The 16,289-nt window shown below is 40.1% G+C and overlaps 1 protein-coding gene across 3 annotated transcripts; it reads left to right on the top strand.

Annotated features, from left to right (window-relative positions):
• The first annotated feature begins 145 nt into the window (after positions 1-145).
• LOC120566745 (moesin-like) lies at positions 146-15,259 on the top strand. Of its 3 annotated transcripts, none has more exons than XM_039813366.1 (15): positions 146-439; positions 1,128-1,175; positions 1,398-1,481; positions 1,560-1,655; positions 1,815-1,937; positions 2,436-2,587; positions 2,683-2,766; positions 2,853-2,999; positions 3,377-3,473; positions 5,633-5,796; positions 5,923-6,053; positions 6,244-6,404; positions 6,873-6,965; positions 9,559-9,717; positions 14,673-15,259. In XM_039813366.1, the coding sequence occupies exons 1-15, from the start codon at positions 170-172 to the stop codon at positions 14,835-14,837; spliced, it is 1,974 nt and encodes a 657-aa protein (XP_039669300.1). In that variant the 5' UTR covers positions 146-169; the 3' UTR covers positions 14,838-15,259. The 3 variants fall into 3 exon arrangements, with proteins under 3 accessions (XP_039669300.1, XP_039669297.1, XP_039669299.1); XM_039813363.1 differs by having other exon boundaries at positions 306-439; positions 9,484-9,717; XM_039813365.1 differs by lacking the exon at positions 1,128-1,175 and having other exon boundaries at positions 306-439; positions 9,484-9,717.
• The last annotated feature ends 1,030 nt before the right edge of the window (positions 15,260-16,289 follow it).

The following is a 16,289-nucleotide window of genomic DNA, read 5'->3' as shown; positions in this document are numbered from 1 at the left end:
ACCAGACGTACAATACTAACCCTAAAATCACTGTAGGCCATAACAACTGAACAAGAAGGATTAGACTAGCAGAGTGTACGTCACTGCCACTGGAACACCAAGTGCTGTTGAGTTAGGCCTACTCCTGTTTTCAGGTTGGGGAGACCAAAAGATCATGTCTTGGTCCTAGATGAGTGTCACACAGTCACACTCACACGTAATCAATTTAATAAGAAAAGTCTCCGCAGATGAAGGCTGCCTCTTCATAACACGTGGGCCCCTGGCTTCCACTGGATTAACTAAGAGAGAAGTACTAAGAGCAATACAATGGTCCATTCTCATTCAGTATAATCCTTGTAGGTATTGCAAGCAGTTTCATATGACTCCACAGAGAAAAGGCTACAGGCACCTCTCTGAAGAAGTGTTTCGACTACGGATTAAAAAAACACAAATGTCAACTGTAAGTAGCTATACCTTTTTTTTTGTTTATGTCGTTGAATTGCAAATGTAGTAGTTTGACTGAAATTTGTGGACCTGCTCTGTATTTGAAAGGCTACAGGAAGGCATTAGTCAGTAGTTGTTAATCTTTAGAATAATTTTTACAGCAAAACTAAACGTATGATGATATCATGCCCAGCTCCCAGATGTTTCTAATTTGTTGCATTTGTGTTCCTGGATTTATTGTGAGTTGTCACATTATCTGGATAAACATGGTGACAAACCAACAGTGGCAAAGTTAAGCTTTCTCCACCTGTTTTCATAAATATCCATTGAAGCAGTCAGTCCCCAAAGGACGTGCAGCAAGACTAACAACTGTAGTACATAATTATTATTATTACTACTATTATTATTATTATTATCAGTATTATTATAGGCACTAATAAAAGCCTGCCTTGCTTTCTTAATCTCAGCAAAGTTTATGAGGAATAGAGCCATCCATTTCTTCTCTATACTTGTTCTATTGTGCAAGTCTGTCCATCCCAACAACTGCAATTATGTGTACATGCATATGGTTGCTAATATTCAAGATTATTGCTAAATGGGTGTTATTGTTTAGACCCAGTCGGTAATACTTATTTATCATGGCATGAACCCCATGTTCTCAGTTAAGTCTAAAATATACTGTGGGCTTCATTTTTTGATTGTAGTCCCCACCAACCTCTTGCGATTGGATGATCCTGGTTGAACAGAAAAATGTAAGGAACACTCTTTTTGGTCATTTTGCTGTCAAAGAACCAAGAAATGTAGCATTATTTCAAAGAACAGACAAAATTATAACAAAATTGGTAGTGCTTTTTTTTTTACCCAGATGCTGTTGCTCTGCATGCTCCTTGATGCTTCTCCAGTGACACAGATGAATGAGCAGCAGGAAATTATTTGTTCCTCCTGTGGCTCAGTGTGAATGTTTTCTCTGGCAGATAAATGTCCGAGTTACAACCATGGACGCTGAGCTGGAGTTTGCCATCCTGCCCAGCACTACTGGCAAACAGCTTTTTGACCAGGTACACTGTGCAGTACAATTACAAAACAGGTGCTTTGACGGACAAGTGTGTGATTGTGTTAATTATTGGTGTGTTTAGATAGTGAAGACGATCGGCCTGAGGGAAACCTGGTTCTTTGGCCTCCAGTATCAGGACAGCAAAGGCTTCTCTACCTGGCTTAAGCTGAACAAGAGGGTGAGAAGAATGTTTGTGTGTCAACTTTACATACCGTGATGGCATAACCTGGATTTAAATGAACACGTAATCATGCTTGTGGTTTTGTCAACACACTGATGCTAATTAGTACGTATTTCTTCATTCCGGTATCCCTCTGCTGTGGGCTGCCGGTCCCAGGTGACAGCTCAAGATGTGAAGAGGGACAACCCTTTGTTGATTAAGTTCAGGGCCAAGTTTTACCCTGAGGATGTCGCGGATGAACTGATCCAGGAGGCAACACAGCGCCTCTTCTTCCTACAGGTTGGCGATGAGTACATGCACAAGGACATTGTTTTTAAAGGGAAAACTGCTGTAAATTTGACTTAATCCCTCTTATTGATTTTATGATGAGATGGCACCACTTTTTATTTGTATGCAATAAGAAGGATCCAAATCTATGAATTTACTATTGATATAAACAGAGAGTAAAATTCTTATTGAAACAAGAATAGGAATCAGTAAAATGCTCTTTAAGGATTTCACAATGTTAATAATGCTGTTGTACACAAGCGTGGTACCCTGCAAATGCAATGATAAATAAGGAAACTGTCTTAACGTCTAAAGCTGATCCCATTAAATCTTGTGGGTCTTCAGTAAGGGAATACATAAATGGATCCAGGTGCAAACAAACCACAGGACACATAGACACATCAACACTAACACTGTTGTGTATGACACCTTTACACAGACAGCATCATAAAACATTAGGGATCATTAATGTCTTAAAGCAGAGCATTTAGTTTCCTTTCTGTGTTTTAGGTAAAAGAAGGCATCCTAAATGATGACATATACTGTCCACCTGAGACTGCGGTGCTCTTGGCATCGTATGCCGTTCAGGTCAAACTAGGAGACTACAGGAAAGACTATCACGTACCGGGATACCTCGCAAGAGAGAAGCTGCTGCCACAGAGGTACTGAGTCCTATGGTAATAAGTGTTAACCAAAGTTCAACTGAATTCCAGTTTCTGAATTTTAACTGGTGTGTCCTCTTTACTGATAACACCAGGGTTTTGGAGCAGCACAAGCTGAATAAGAATCAGTGGGAGAATAGAATCCAGGTGTGGCATCAAGAGCACAAGGGATTGCTGAGGTACTGCAGTCTTACTTCAAAAAGTCATAACTGCATTGTAAACAGGTTCTCTGTAGCTCATATACAGTAATTAATCCACACATCAGGGAAGACGCCATGGTGGAGTACCTCAAGATAGCCCAGGATCTGGAGATGTACGGGGTCAACTACTTTAACATCAAGAACAAGAAAGGATCAGAGCTGTGGTTGGGAGTGGACGCGCTGGGGCTGAACATCTATGACAAGAAGGACAAGTAGGTCGCAATTTATAAATGTAAATGTTTTTTGACAAACTTGTTTGAATCCATGTAGGCTTACTGTTGTATGTTAATCTTGTATGACATTCATGGTCCCCAGTGGATGAATACTACTGACGTTGGTGATCCCCTAGTCTCGCCAGCTAGTCCACACAGCATTCTGGGATGGGAGAAAAACGTGCTCTGGTTTATTGGCATTTCTTTAAACCACATCACAAGCTCAAAGCAGTGCTGTGCCTAAGAACAGCTTCACAGAGCTGCTAGCTTGGATGCAAACTTTTATTTTCATAACTATGTTTTAACTGTGTGTAAAGAACATGATAACCCCCGTTAACTATAACATAGTGGTAAAACAACATGCCAATATTTTACAGGATGACCCCAAAGATTGGCTTCCCCTGGAGTGAGATCAGAAATATTTCCTTCAATGACAAGAAGTTTGTCATCAAACCAATCGACAAGAAAGCTCCGGTATGCAAAACACATTATTATTAGTGAGTTATCTGCAGCAGCAACACAATTTTTCTTGCGAGACCCTGGATGTATTTTTGTGCAGGTATGTTAAGGTTAGTTTAGCCTAATTTACTTTATGGATGTTTGTGGATGGGATTAAATAGCTGCTCCTTCTCCAGTGCTCAGGGTTTAATAATTAGTACGCATTACCTTATGAAAATATTAAAAAAATAACAAGTACACTCCAAGGACCTCAGGCCTGGGTGGAGGACTTGCGGTGGTGTTCAGGAACTGTGTTATTACAATTTATCAACCCCCCTGGTTCTAAAAGTTCTTTTATGTCTGAATTGAGTGACTTGTATCCTCTACAGTGGTGGAAGAAGTATTCAGATCCTTTACTTAAGTAAAAGTACTCACTGTAAAAATACTCTGTTACAAGTAAAAGTCCTGCATTGATAATGTTACGTAAGTAATATTATGTAAGTATGATCATGAAAATTTACTTACAGTTTAAAAAGTAAAAATACTCAATGCAGAAAAATCCTCACATTTTAGAACCAGTTGTGTGTTTAATGGTCTCATCATCTCAGCTGGACTTGTAGCCGTTATATTGTCGGCTAGTTTACTTTAGAATCAAACATCAGATTTTATAAACTACAAGTTTTGTGTGCAGAAATCGTAATGTGTAAAGTAACTAGTAACTAAAGCTGTAACAGATGAATGTAGTGGAGTAAAAAGTACAATATTTCTCTCTGAAATGTAGCGGAGTAGAAGTAGAAAGTGGCATGAAAAGAAAAGACTCAAGTAAAGTACAAGTACCTTAAATGTGTACTTAAGTACAGTACTTGAGCAAATGTACTAAGATACATTCCACAACTGATCCTCTATCATTAGATTGGACAGAGTTGTTATGATTGGTGCTTTTAATATTCACGTCGATGATGTTTCTTGCTGTTTTGCTGCTGATTTTCTAAAGGTCAGTGAGTCTTTTCATTTTATTCATCTGGTGCCACAAACATTAGGGGTCATACCTTATGGACCTTATTTTTGCACTTGATTTACATTTTGAATTGATCTGCTCTTAGGAGCTGCATGTTACTGACCGTGTATACGTTTGGTTCAACCTGTCTTTTGATTTAGATTGACTGTACAGTAAATGTGTTGCTTCTCAGCTGAGAATGTTTCTGCAGCATTTGACCCAAGTGCAGTGTTGTCTTCTCACACTGACATTAAATGTCTGGTCCACTCCTTTAACATACATTGCTCTTCCATTTCGGATAAAGTGGCTCCAAGTAAAATGAGACTTGTTCCCTCCGTCCATGTTCACTGCCTCTGTCACAAAGACCTCTTAAATTGAGTTTGACAATATGGTTAAGGAGGCTAGGGCATCTTATTTTGCTAACCTCATTTCCTCCAGAAAACACCCCCTGATAACCCTGTTTGATACCCTCAACAACACCGTCACTCCTGCACCTCCTGATGTGTCTTTTCAAATAGGGATTGCAGTGACTTTCTCTCTTTCTTTGTGAATAAGATTAGGGCATCATCCACTCTGCTACTCCCTTTTCTATTTATCCAACTTGGCCATCAATTTTGAACTGCTATTTCCCTGCAAGACCTTACTAATCTGGTGGGCAGTATGAAACCTTCCTCAAGCCCTGTAGATATTTTACCAACTTCGTTGCTTAAAAATGTACTAGGCAAGTACGTTTATACTGCATTTTGGTCCTATTCTTTATTTTCTTTATTTTTGCTCTTGTGAAGCACTTTGTGACTTAGTTCTGTAAAAGGTGCTACATTAAACAACTATATTAGTATTAGTATTACTTAGAGATAGCTATGCCTATTCATATTTATTCACTGTGGCTAAAATCAAGAGAGTCTTATATCCTTGTTACTGATGAAATGACCAATTTTGCAATTACATTACACAATTACAGCAAGTAGTATGAGAGCAGTTGCTACTTGATCTCACTCACAAACAGGAATTTAGCCTCACACTTCAATTTGCCTGTATACACAGATATGAGGAAAGCATCCAAGAGTTTAGAAAAATGTACTACATTATCCTAAACAAAACTATCCCTTTAGGATATAAACCCAATGCAAACAGTAAAACAGATCGGAGATGCTTCTGATGTGTCATAAATCCCTGATTGCCCATTTTTGTATTAAAGGACTTTGTTTTCTACGTCCCTCGTCTTCGCATCAACAAACGTATCCTGGCATTGTGTATGGGGAATCATGACCTGTACATGCGTAGACGTAAACCTGACACCATTGAGGTGCAGCAGATGAAGGCCCAGGCCAGGGAGGAGAAGAACAAGAGGCAGATGGAGAGGTAAGAAGGAGGTCATAATAAAGGCTTTTATAACAGTTTACAGTGTGTTCTCTCTGCTTTAAGAAAGAACTGTCAGGAGATCCAGTTTTCTTTCAGATGTGTATATATGAACAATTCTCCTGTCAGGGCTCTGCTCGAGAGTGAGAAAAAAAAGCGAGAAAATGCAGAGAAGGAAACAGAGAAGATTGCTCGTGAGACCATGGAGCTGATGGAGAGATTGAGACAGATTGAAGAGCAGACAAAGAGAGCTCAAGATGGTCTGAAAACTTTCTGAATACAAATGTTTCTCAACTGGAGATGTGTTTTTTGTGTTTAAAAACATCAAAAGAATTGTGCAGTATATAGAAATATTTGTAATTTTAGGATTTCTACAAAGCTTTTACTATGTGGGCCTGTCTGGGTATATGTATATAATGATTTTTGCGCACATGTGCATGGGTGTTTCAGAGCTGGAGGAGCAGACACAAAGGGCTCTTGAGTTAGAGAAGGAGAGGACGATTGCTCAGGAGGAGGCTGAGCGCCTGGACAAGGACCGCAGAGCTGCATTGGAAGCTAAAGCAGCCCTGCTGTACCAGTCTGAAACCCAGACCAAGAGCCAAGAAAGCCTGGTACTCAAAAACACGAAACATACCTTCATGGGTTAATTTCAAACTCCAACTGAATCGATTAAATTAGAAGGTGGTTGCTGTAGTCGTCATTCAGCCATGAGACCAATTTCCTTTATTCCCATGATCAAGGACTCATTAAGGTATATTTACATATATTGATCAAGGCCACTTCTCATCTAGAAAAAAGGCTGGTAAAGTATTGATGTCGTCAAGTGATTCACAAATTCAGCTTGAAAGTATATTTCAAATTATACACATTTTAGCTGATTGAATAGGAAGACAATTAACCTGAGCCGTGATGCTGCATATAACATACGTGCACGCACAGACACACACACACACACACACACACACACACACACACACACATATACTCTCTAACACTCAAATGTGCAACCGACTGCACAACGACTTCAGATCAGGAGCACTCTTAACTCTCTTCCCATTTGTGTGTGTGTGTGTGTATAGGCCACTGAGCTGGCAGAGCTTACCTCTAAGATCTCCCAGCTGGAAGACGCCAAGAAGAAAAAGGACGAGGAGGCGAATAGATGGCAGAAAAGGGTGAGAATTAATGACAGAACCATGGGAGAGATAAAGGATGAATCAAACATGAGCAAAGAGGGATGTCTGACACGTCGAAGTGTTAGGCCCAGGCAGAGTAGATGCAATGCATCAACCACAGACTAGTAAATCAGTAGACTTTCAAATTGTGATTGAATGAGTTTTATACGTGTCACTGCATTGTCACAGGTAGCGAACCTCAGCCCTGTAAAGCCATAATTGGCTAAAACAAACCATTAAATGTATGTGCAAATTATACCCAAGGTCCCATGGCATGAAAATTTCACTTTATGAGGTTTTTTAACATTAATGTGAGTTCCCCCAGCCTGCCTATGGTCCCCCAGTGGCTAGAAATGGTGATAGGTGTAAACCGAGCCCTGGGTATCCTGCTCTGCCTTTGAGAATATGAAAGCTCAGATGGGCCGTTTTGGAATCTGCTTGTTATGAGGTCATAAGGAGCAAGGTTACCTCCCCTTTCTCTGCTTTGCCCGCCCAGAGAATTTGGCCAACCCATGAGAGAGAGAGAGAGACATCATGGCTTTCAAACGAGAAAAGTGGCAGTTGGTCAAGGCCACACCCCCGCCCTCCACCTTGCCACTCCCACTCTCCTCCTCAATAGCTTCAGACACAGAAATGGCACATCCTAAGGAAAGCTCATTGTAGGACTGGCTCTAGTGGCTGTAGTTCTGCACCAAAGCTGAATTTCGGGAAAGAGACTTCAGATACAGTATTAGGGGACCACTAAGGTCTATATAAAAGCATCAAAAGAGCACCATGTCATGGGACCTTTAATTGTATGCAAATCTTTGTATACACATAAGATGTGCTTTATTGAACTTGCAGTCACATTGCTTTGTAATACTGCAGTGTTACCCTTATTTCTGTTTTTTAATGACCATGGAAGACTGTTGCGCACATCCAGATGTTGGGTCTGGGAACTCACCATTGGCAGGACTCAATCTGAGGGGCAGGATAAACAGTTGTCTTGCAAAAGGATAGCGCTACAACCAACCAGAGCAACGCTAGTTGATAGATTAAACTTTTGCCGTATCTGGTCGGCCAAACTCTGAACACATCTTCCTTTTTTAAGAATGATTTCTTTCTTTGTTCTTTTCTCCACAAAAAAAAGCTTAAAGTGCCCATATTATACTCATTTTCAGGTTTATAATTGTATTTTAAGGTTGTACCAGAATAGGTTTACATGGTTTAATTTTCAAAAAACACCATATTTTTGTTGTACTGCACAGCTCTCTCTCACTGCTGTAGATCCTCTTTTCACCTGGTTTCTGTTTTAGCTACAGAGTGAGACCTCTTTTCATCTTCTTCTTCTGTACTATCTTTGATTGCACTCGCACATGCTCAGTAGCTCAGATGTAGATCGTGTCAGCTAGCTAGCTCCATAGAAGTAAAAGACAGGCTGTTTCTCCAACTTCAGTCAGTTACAAGGCATGATTAGCTGGGAGACTTCTAAATGAGGGCGCACATGTAAGTAGTTCTTTTGTAGATTATGGTGAACTTGTGTGTGTTGTAGCAGTGCTTTGCTATTGAGAACGAGGTACCATGCTAGTGTTAGCATTAGCGTTAGCATGCTAATGCTAACGCTACGAGCTAACGGTTGCGGTTAGCCAGCTAATTTCGGATTGTGACGTCACAGTCCGAGGCGATTTTGAACAGCTCACTAGGAGACTGAAGGCAGGACACATTCAGAAACCGTATCTCACTCAAAACAGCATGGATGGATTTTTTTCAAAGTTTGTATGTGTGTGGAAGCACCAGAGACACAAAAGAACACCCCAAATCACCAGAAAAAGTGTTTTTTTCATAATATGGGCACTTTAACTCCAAGTCTTCCAGAGTCATGGCCAAAGCCGATTCCAAAGACCGCTGTTCTCCAGCAGCAGCAGCCATCTTCTTTGTTTTCAAGTAGCAGGGAATTCACGCGGAACCGTCGCAACCCTGCTGTCATTATGTTAAGCCCGCCCACCGACTCTACACACGATGTGATTGGCCTGACTAGAGTTTGGTTTTTCCAGCTCGCAAGCCAATGGAGAGTTGCTAGACGACCCTGGCTGCAAACGTCTATGGCTGCAAATTACATTTGCTACCGCTAGGGTCCGTCTAGATTTCTAGGCTAGCAGTGAACTAAAACAACTTAACCTGGGATTCAACAGGAGATGAGCAGGTTATCCAAAATAAAAAATTTCATTGTAGTTTTGGTGTTTAATTAGTTTCATTTATATATCTGTTTATGTTTAGGGAGAAATAAAAATACAATTTCAGTGAATTTTATGGTCAAATGCCCCTTTAACTAGTACTAAAAAGTAGAGGTAAAAGTGGCACATGTCACCAAAGACATTCCAGTTTTCTTTTATTCCTAAAAAGCACCTTCATTTATTTCCGTGTCATAGCAGCCTGCAGATAAAATTTCCTACGTGAATATCACATTTTGGAACCAAGAGTATAGGCTACTTGCACTTTCCAACCACAGCGCTTTACTGCAAGTCGTGTGTGTTGACAGGCGATGGTGGTAGAAGCTGATTTGAAGCAATCCAAAGAGGAGGTGAAGACTAAACTCATGGGTGTCCACATCCAGGATTCTGTCCATCCTCCTATGCCTGAGCACGACGAGACGGATGAGAGCAGTGATGAGGCGAGCGCTGAGCTGACTTCTCCAGGCATGGTCCGAGATCGCAGTGAGGAAGAAAGAGTAACAGAGGCCCATAAGAACAAGAGGCTGCAGAAAAACCTCAAGGTAAGGTTGAGTAAATATAATCAAATTCTCTTTCTCTTTCTCACAGTCAGGCCAGAGGTTATGTGAAGCTAGACATTAGCAATCCCTGTGCTGTCCTGGAGCTTTAAAGAGCGTGTGGTTCTATGGCAATGTCGGTCTGTCGGTTGGACTAGAATATCTCTAGAATAACGGCTATTGGATGGATTGCCATGAAATTTTGTGCAGGCCTTAATGATCCCAATAGAATGAGTCCCACTGACTTTGGTGACCCCCTGACTATTTCTTTAGTGCCCCTATTACCTTGAAATGTATCACACATAGCCCCTAAAGCATAATTCCTAAGGACTTTTGCGATCCCCTGACTTTTCATCTAGCACCACCAAAAGGTGAAAGTTTTCACTTTTTCAGCTGTAAAGGCACCAAATTTCATACAGACATTCATAGTTCTCAAGCTATATAGCATACCAACTTTGGTGATACCATGGCTTTTCCTCTAGTGCCACCATGAGGTTTGACATTTGAGTAAAATATCTTAACAAATACTGAATAGATGGCTTTAATTCTCTGACTTTTTTTTATCTCGCCTCATAATGTCAAAATTCCAATTCTTTGATTTATGAGTAAATACCGGAAGAATTATGAAATTCCTATCATCCTTACTCATACTTTGTCTTTAGTCCTGATTAAAAAATATTACCATGATAAGTGGCTAAATGAACATAGAACAGGTAAATAATGACTGCCCTGTGAGCATGTCAGTATGCTGACATTAGCAAGCACCTCTTTGCCAAATTAGCCTACAGCCTCAAAGAGCTACTGTTTGTTTTCAGAGAATCTCTGGCTCTCAATCAACACGTTTAAGGTATCTGTTTCATTTATCGGAGTGTCTATTTGCACCCCCGGCCACACAGCTGAGCTATTTACACCCTGTGACGTAACAACAAAAAAACGTTGCTCGCGTGCACCGAAATCATGGCGGACGTTCATCTTCCATGACCGCAGAAACTGGCATATTAGGGAAGTTTTGTCTCTAAAGTTTATAACAATTGAATTTCTAGCGGAAAATGGATACTACAGTTGCGCTTTCTGTCTTCAGTGAAAGCATACAACCGTTAGTTTGTTAGTTAGTACCTATTTCTTTGTATACAGTATGGTTAACTAGCAACCGAGGCTCGAAGAAATCAAAGGGTAAACAGTTGTTTAAGTACGCTTGCCTTTGGTATGGGAGTTTGGCGTTCGATTCCCCTGTGTGGTGATCTTATTTTTTTTAATTTGGATTGGATAATTTGCATGCAATTGCGCAAGTCAGGACCCGCGAACGCGAATTTTATTTTTTTTTTGCAGGGTGGTAGGGGAAGACTCATGAATATGCCTGCTCTGGTTGGGTTGGTTAGGTTTAGGCAAGAGGCGTGGGATGGTTATGGTTAGGGTAAGAATGTCAGGGCGATAATATTCCAAAAAGGTGTAATACATGAGTAGTATGAATAACTGTGTGTAAATATATGCCAAGGTACTGTAAATGCACAGGGGTGCAAATAGCATACACTGCTAATTGTACCAGGGGTGCAAATAGCCTCATTTATTAATAGGCTTTATTAGAGTTATGGACCGAAGTGTGTCTTAGTTTATTACACTCAGCCATGGTGGCTGCGTCTTCCCAGTTGGGTCTTTCTTTGTAGTTTGTGATTTGAAAATCACATTTTTGTTGCTGTTGTGAGATTATATAAAGTGTTTGTTTCTGCTTTGCCTGTTGTCACACATGGAAAGCCATACATCCTTTGAATGCTCTAGGTGTATAGTTTGTGGTTGAAAGGTTTCATGAGGCTCCGAGAGGTCACAACAGGTCATTACATACAGTGAGCTCAAGTTTTAAAAAAAAATTTCTCACTTCAATAAAATGGCTAGGAATTAACACCATCACACATCAATACAAGTCGGTGCATCGTTTTAGAAAAACATGATGATTGCCAATGGAAAAATCCCCTAGAGCCTACATCCTGTTTTGTATCCGACTGTTTTCCAACTCTCTTTATCAACCAGAACATAACAAATATTGAGGATGACTAATGCTCACTCCTGCTGGCCAAAAGAGGCAAAAGTGAATGTTGTTGTTTTTAAATTGCACAACATATGTAACAATTTGGTGCATAAACAGCATTAGTAATCTTTAAACCTATTTTGTTATACACTGGAGTAGAGTTTACACAAAGAATGTTTAGCTGACAAATCTACATTTCAATCCATCCCATAATAATCTGGGCTGTAACTGCCAAACAATGTGTACTTAGTAGCCTAAGTTTGCATTCATCCAAACTACTACATTTTCATACAGTTTGAAACAAAAACAATCTTGTCCACACAAGGCTCTGTATCAGAAATGATCTCCGTCCATGTTAACACATTTGACAACGTATATCACATGACCAGGTTACTCTGCTGTTGAAAATCATTTAAGTTCAAAATGCAGAAAATACTTTGGAGAAAGAACAACAATGGCGAAAAAAGTAAGACCAGGGTGTTATTTGCTGGGACCGACAACAAGGTGGAACTTTTGCTGAAGGTATCTAAGCCTACTTGACCCTGTCAAGTCTGACTATTTTGTTTTGTTTGTTGCCAAAAGTCTCAGTTTCTGCCCATCCACACAATAACACAACGCGGGAGTTTTTAATCTCAAACGGTGTCAGCAGTGCTTCTAAATAAGGTACTCCGAATCAGAGTAGTGTGGACATGATGCTTAAATCTAGCAAAAGATATATAGGTTTTTAAACAAATTTAACGCATTAGTGTGGCTGTAGCCTTAGGAAAGCCATACATCCTCTTAAAGGTGCTCTAAGTGATGTCACGCATTTTTTAGGCTACAACAGTTTTTGTCACATACAGCAAATATCTCCTCACTATCTGCTAGCTGCCTGTCCCCTGAACACACTGTAAAAAAACGCGTCTCTGTAGACAGCCCAGGCTCCACAAACGGATACAAAAACTAACTGGGCCAACCTGCACCACCAAACATAATAAACAGTGTTCCAGCCAATAACTAATTCATTAATAATTAATAATAATGATTTGTTGGAGTCATCACCGCATCTCTGTATTAAGAGAACGAGGAGGAGGGAGGGGCGAGCTAGCCTCCGTTTTGAAGAAGAAGTAACGCCAACATCGCTTAGAGCACCTTTAATTCCCTAGGTGTCTAGTTTGTGGTTGAAAAGTTTCATGAGGCGCTGAGAGGTCACAACAGCTCATTACATACAGTGAGCTCAAGTTAAAAAAAGAAATATCTCATTACAATTAAAAGGGCTACTATAGGGATTAATACATCATCACACATGAATGCAAGTGGGGCAGTGAATCCACCAACAGAATCTCAGCTTTCCAGTAATACCCAATTACTCCCCGGCGCTGGCCATATCCTCCCCCTGCAGCTGCAGCCTCCCCCGACTTCTCTCTGGCTGAATACAGCTGAATAACCGAGTCAGCATTAACACTGTAAAAATTCCTTTTCCATAACATCCTCTCGCTGATGGAAACATAGCTAGTTTGCAATACAAGAGAAGACAGCAGGGACGTTTTTTTAACAGCATTGCACCCCCAGCTACCAAAGCTGAAGTAACACTAGTTGTCCTGTACCCCAGTGACATAACTGTGGTACGGAAGTAGAGCAGATTTTTCAGCTGCAGTTGGCCAAGCCCCAGAGAACATTAAATAGAACTACGGGTTTTTTCACACCATATACCAAACCCAGGTAGATATAAGGTTGAAAATTGCCTCCCTTTAATTGCCACCAAAAGTTGTGTTTGACCTAGAACTGAGTGAATTCTTAGGGTGGCGTGTTAGCTCACCTGGTTGAGCATGCGCCCCATATACTAAGGCTCAGTCCTTACTGCAGTGGGCTGGGTTTGAGTCCAACCTGCGGCCATTTTCTGCACTTCATTCCCCCTGTCTTTAGATGTCCTGTCAAATAAAAATAATCTGAAAATAAGAACTAAGTCATTATAATAAAACATTGTTAGTAGTACTTTATCATTCTATTGGTTTCATTAAAGGAACACGCCGACTTATTGTGAATTTAGCTTATTCACCGTAACCCCCAGAGTTAGACAAGTCCATACATACCCTCCTCATCTCCGTGCGTGCTGTAACGCTGTCTGACGGCTCCAGCATTAGCTTAGCCCAGCACAGATCCTGCAGGTAACTGGTTCCAACTAGCCTACTGCTCCGAATTGTGACAAAAGTGACAAAATAACTCCAACATGTTCCTATTTACCTGATGTGATTTGTAGAGTCACAGCGTGTACAAAAAACAACATAACAAGAGACACAGCCATCTTCTAACCGTAAACAAACCGGGAACTATATTCTCAGACAGGCTTGCTGTGAGCATATCACTCCGCCCAAGTACTATATTCTTCCGCCTGAGAATATAGTTCCCGGTTTGTTTACGGTTAAGACGTCTTTGTCTATCGTATGTTGTTTTTTACCACGCTTTACAACTTCTAAATCTAACATGTAAATAGGAACATGTTGGTGTTATTTTGTCACTTATTCAGAGCAGTAGGATTACTGGAACCAGTTACCTGCCTGTTCTGTGATGGGCTGATGCCGCTGGAGACGTCAGACAGCGTTACAGCACGCACGGAGATGAGAAGGGTATGTATGGACTTGTCTAACTCTGGGGGTTACGGTGAATAAGCTAAATTCCCAAGAAGTCGGCGTGTTCCTTTAAAGTTACAATCTTATCCAGGCCAACGCCTATACTAATGAAATAAAACCTCACCACCAAAACAAGATAAGGTGTTGTATAGAGGACTCAACACAAAACTGGACTTAATAACTTAGATATTAGAGATATTAGATAATAGATTGTTTTCAGATGGGGATTGAGTAAGTCAGGTATAGAGAGGGGAAAGGCTTCTGAATAGTCTCCTAAAGAGTCTCAGGAAAGAGGATCTTATTCACTGTGTTTTTGTCTTCTCTTTCAGTTCCTGAGCACTGAGCTGGCTGGAGCTGTAGACGAGAGCAAAAAGACCCCCAATGACCTGATCCACGCTGAGAATGTGAAGGCGGGCCGGGACAAATACAAGACCCTACGCCAGATTCGTCAGGGTAACACCAAACAACGCATTGATGAATTTGAGTCCATGTGAGAGGGGCTGCTGTATAGGCCCAAGATAAGGAGAGATGATGAAATTGGACACATTGAGAGAATTTAGAAGTGTAGGTGCAGATCATTAGAAAATTAACCTGACAGGTTGAATATGATAGCAAATTATATTGTTACCACCTTTAATATCCTTGATTATAATGCCATTTCATCTGGAAACGAGTAAGAAGTGACAACTGTTGATAATACATTTTTAATTTCATAGGAACAAAAACACATGCATGTCCACTTGGGTGTTGCAAACATCATTTATGAAAAGTGTTGCTGTTGTTTGCAATGGTATTTAACGCATTTGCAATTTCATTGTGCCAAACTAATAAACTTTATTATTATTGATTATTGAAAGCAATGACATTAAAGACACTTGCATCTAAATGTTCCAAATAAAATACACATGAAACACCATGAGTGTGTTGTTTGTGCATCCATATGAATGAGGGCCGATCACCTTCACTGTGCCTGGAGTAAACTGTTCGAAAACTGTCATCAAAAATAATTATCACCAACTGATGTTTGTCTAGCCAGTATAAATAAACAGAAAATAAAACAATTACATTGCCGCTGACACACTGTATAAAATCCTTCATGTCCCATAACTGCACATCTGCTATGTCACTGCCTTAAATCTGCAAAAAGCAGTGTTGTTACTATAAAACAGAAGGAAATATGCCCAAATAAATTTAAATTGTATCTATTTTTCCTAAGAAGTTTCTGTAGCTGCCTGCTGTAGTCTGTATGCTTCTCTTCACCCATCTCTTGTTGCTGACGTCCTCATCCATCACCAGGCTGTCTATAGACCCTCCACCAACTATCCCTATAAAAGATGTATTTTCCACTCTTGTGTTGTCTTTCAAAAATCAGCAATTGTGATGGACAAGTTGTATGATAAGGTACACGAGATGTGAGTAGATACCAGGGAACAAATGAGAAACTAACAGACCAAGGCAAATTCATTGCAGGTGAAAACTAGCATGTGAATGTGCCTGCAACCAGCAATTATCTGTCAGATTCACAGACAGAGGGGCAGAGCTTCTGAAGGGGTTGTATTTTTTAAGCTCAAATAACAATCTTTAGTGCACCTTTAATGAGTAAATCCTAATCACATTTTATAGAGTAGCTCATTATTAATGGTTCCTTTAGTTTCGGTGATTCTCTTTCTTCCATGTACATTGACAGCATTGTATTGAACCTAATTGAACCTATGAATTTGTAATGTCATTTGTAAATCAATCCATTGAACTCTTGCAGTACTTTTCATTCCGTCTTTTTTATATTGCCTCATTATATTTTTATCTTATGTTTTTTTCCCCTATTAGAGTTTTGTATGTTTTCTTGTCAATAAAAAAAATCCTCATTTGTTCCCTGGCTAATTTTGTGAACCTTATTGTAAATGTACAATATTGCCATATGGTATATTTACCTATATGTTGTGAAT

This window comes from Perca fluviatilis, chromosome 10 (genome assembly GCF_010015445.1).
Source record: "Perca fluviatilis chromosome 10, GENO_Pfluv_1.0, whole genome shotgun sequence".
In the NCBI taxonomy this organism is placed as follows: domain Eukaryota; kingdom Metazoa; phylum Chordata; class Actinopteri; order Perciformes; family Percidae; genus Perca; species Perca fluviatilis.
This window is presented reverse-complemented; position numbering and strand designations above follow the sequence as displayed.

Coding starts and splice junctions, on each gene's coding strand:
- LOC120566745 (XM_039813366.1), top strand. CDS start 170: ATGAGTGTCACACAGTCACACTCACACGTAATCAATTTAATAAGAAAA. Junction 1,482..1,559: donor GCAAACAGCTTTTTGACCAG/GTACACTGTGCA, acceptor TGGTGTGTTTAG/ATAGTGAAGACGATCGGCCT. Junction 1,656..1,814: donor GGCTTAAGCTGAACAAGAGG/GTGAGAAGAATG, acceptor TGCCGGTCCCAG/GTGACAGCTCAAGATGTGAA.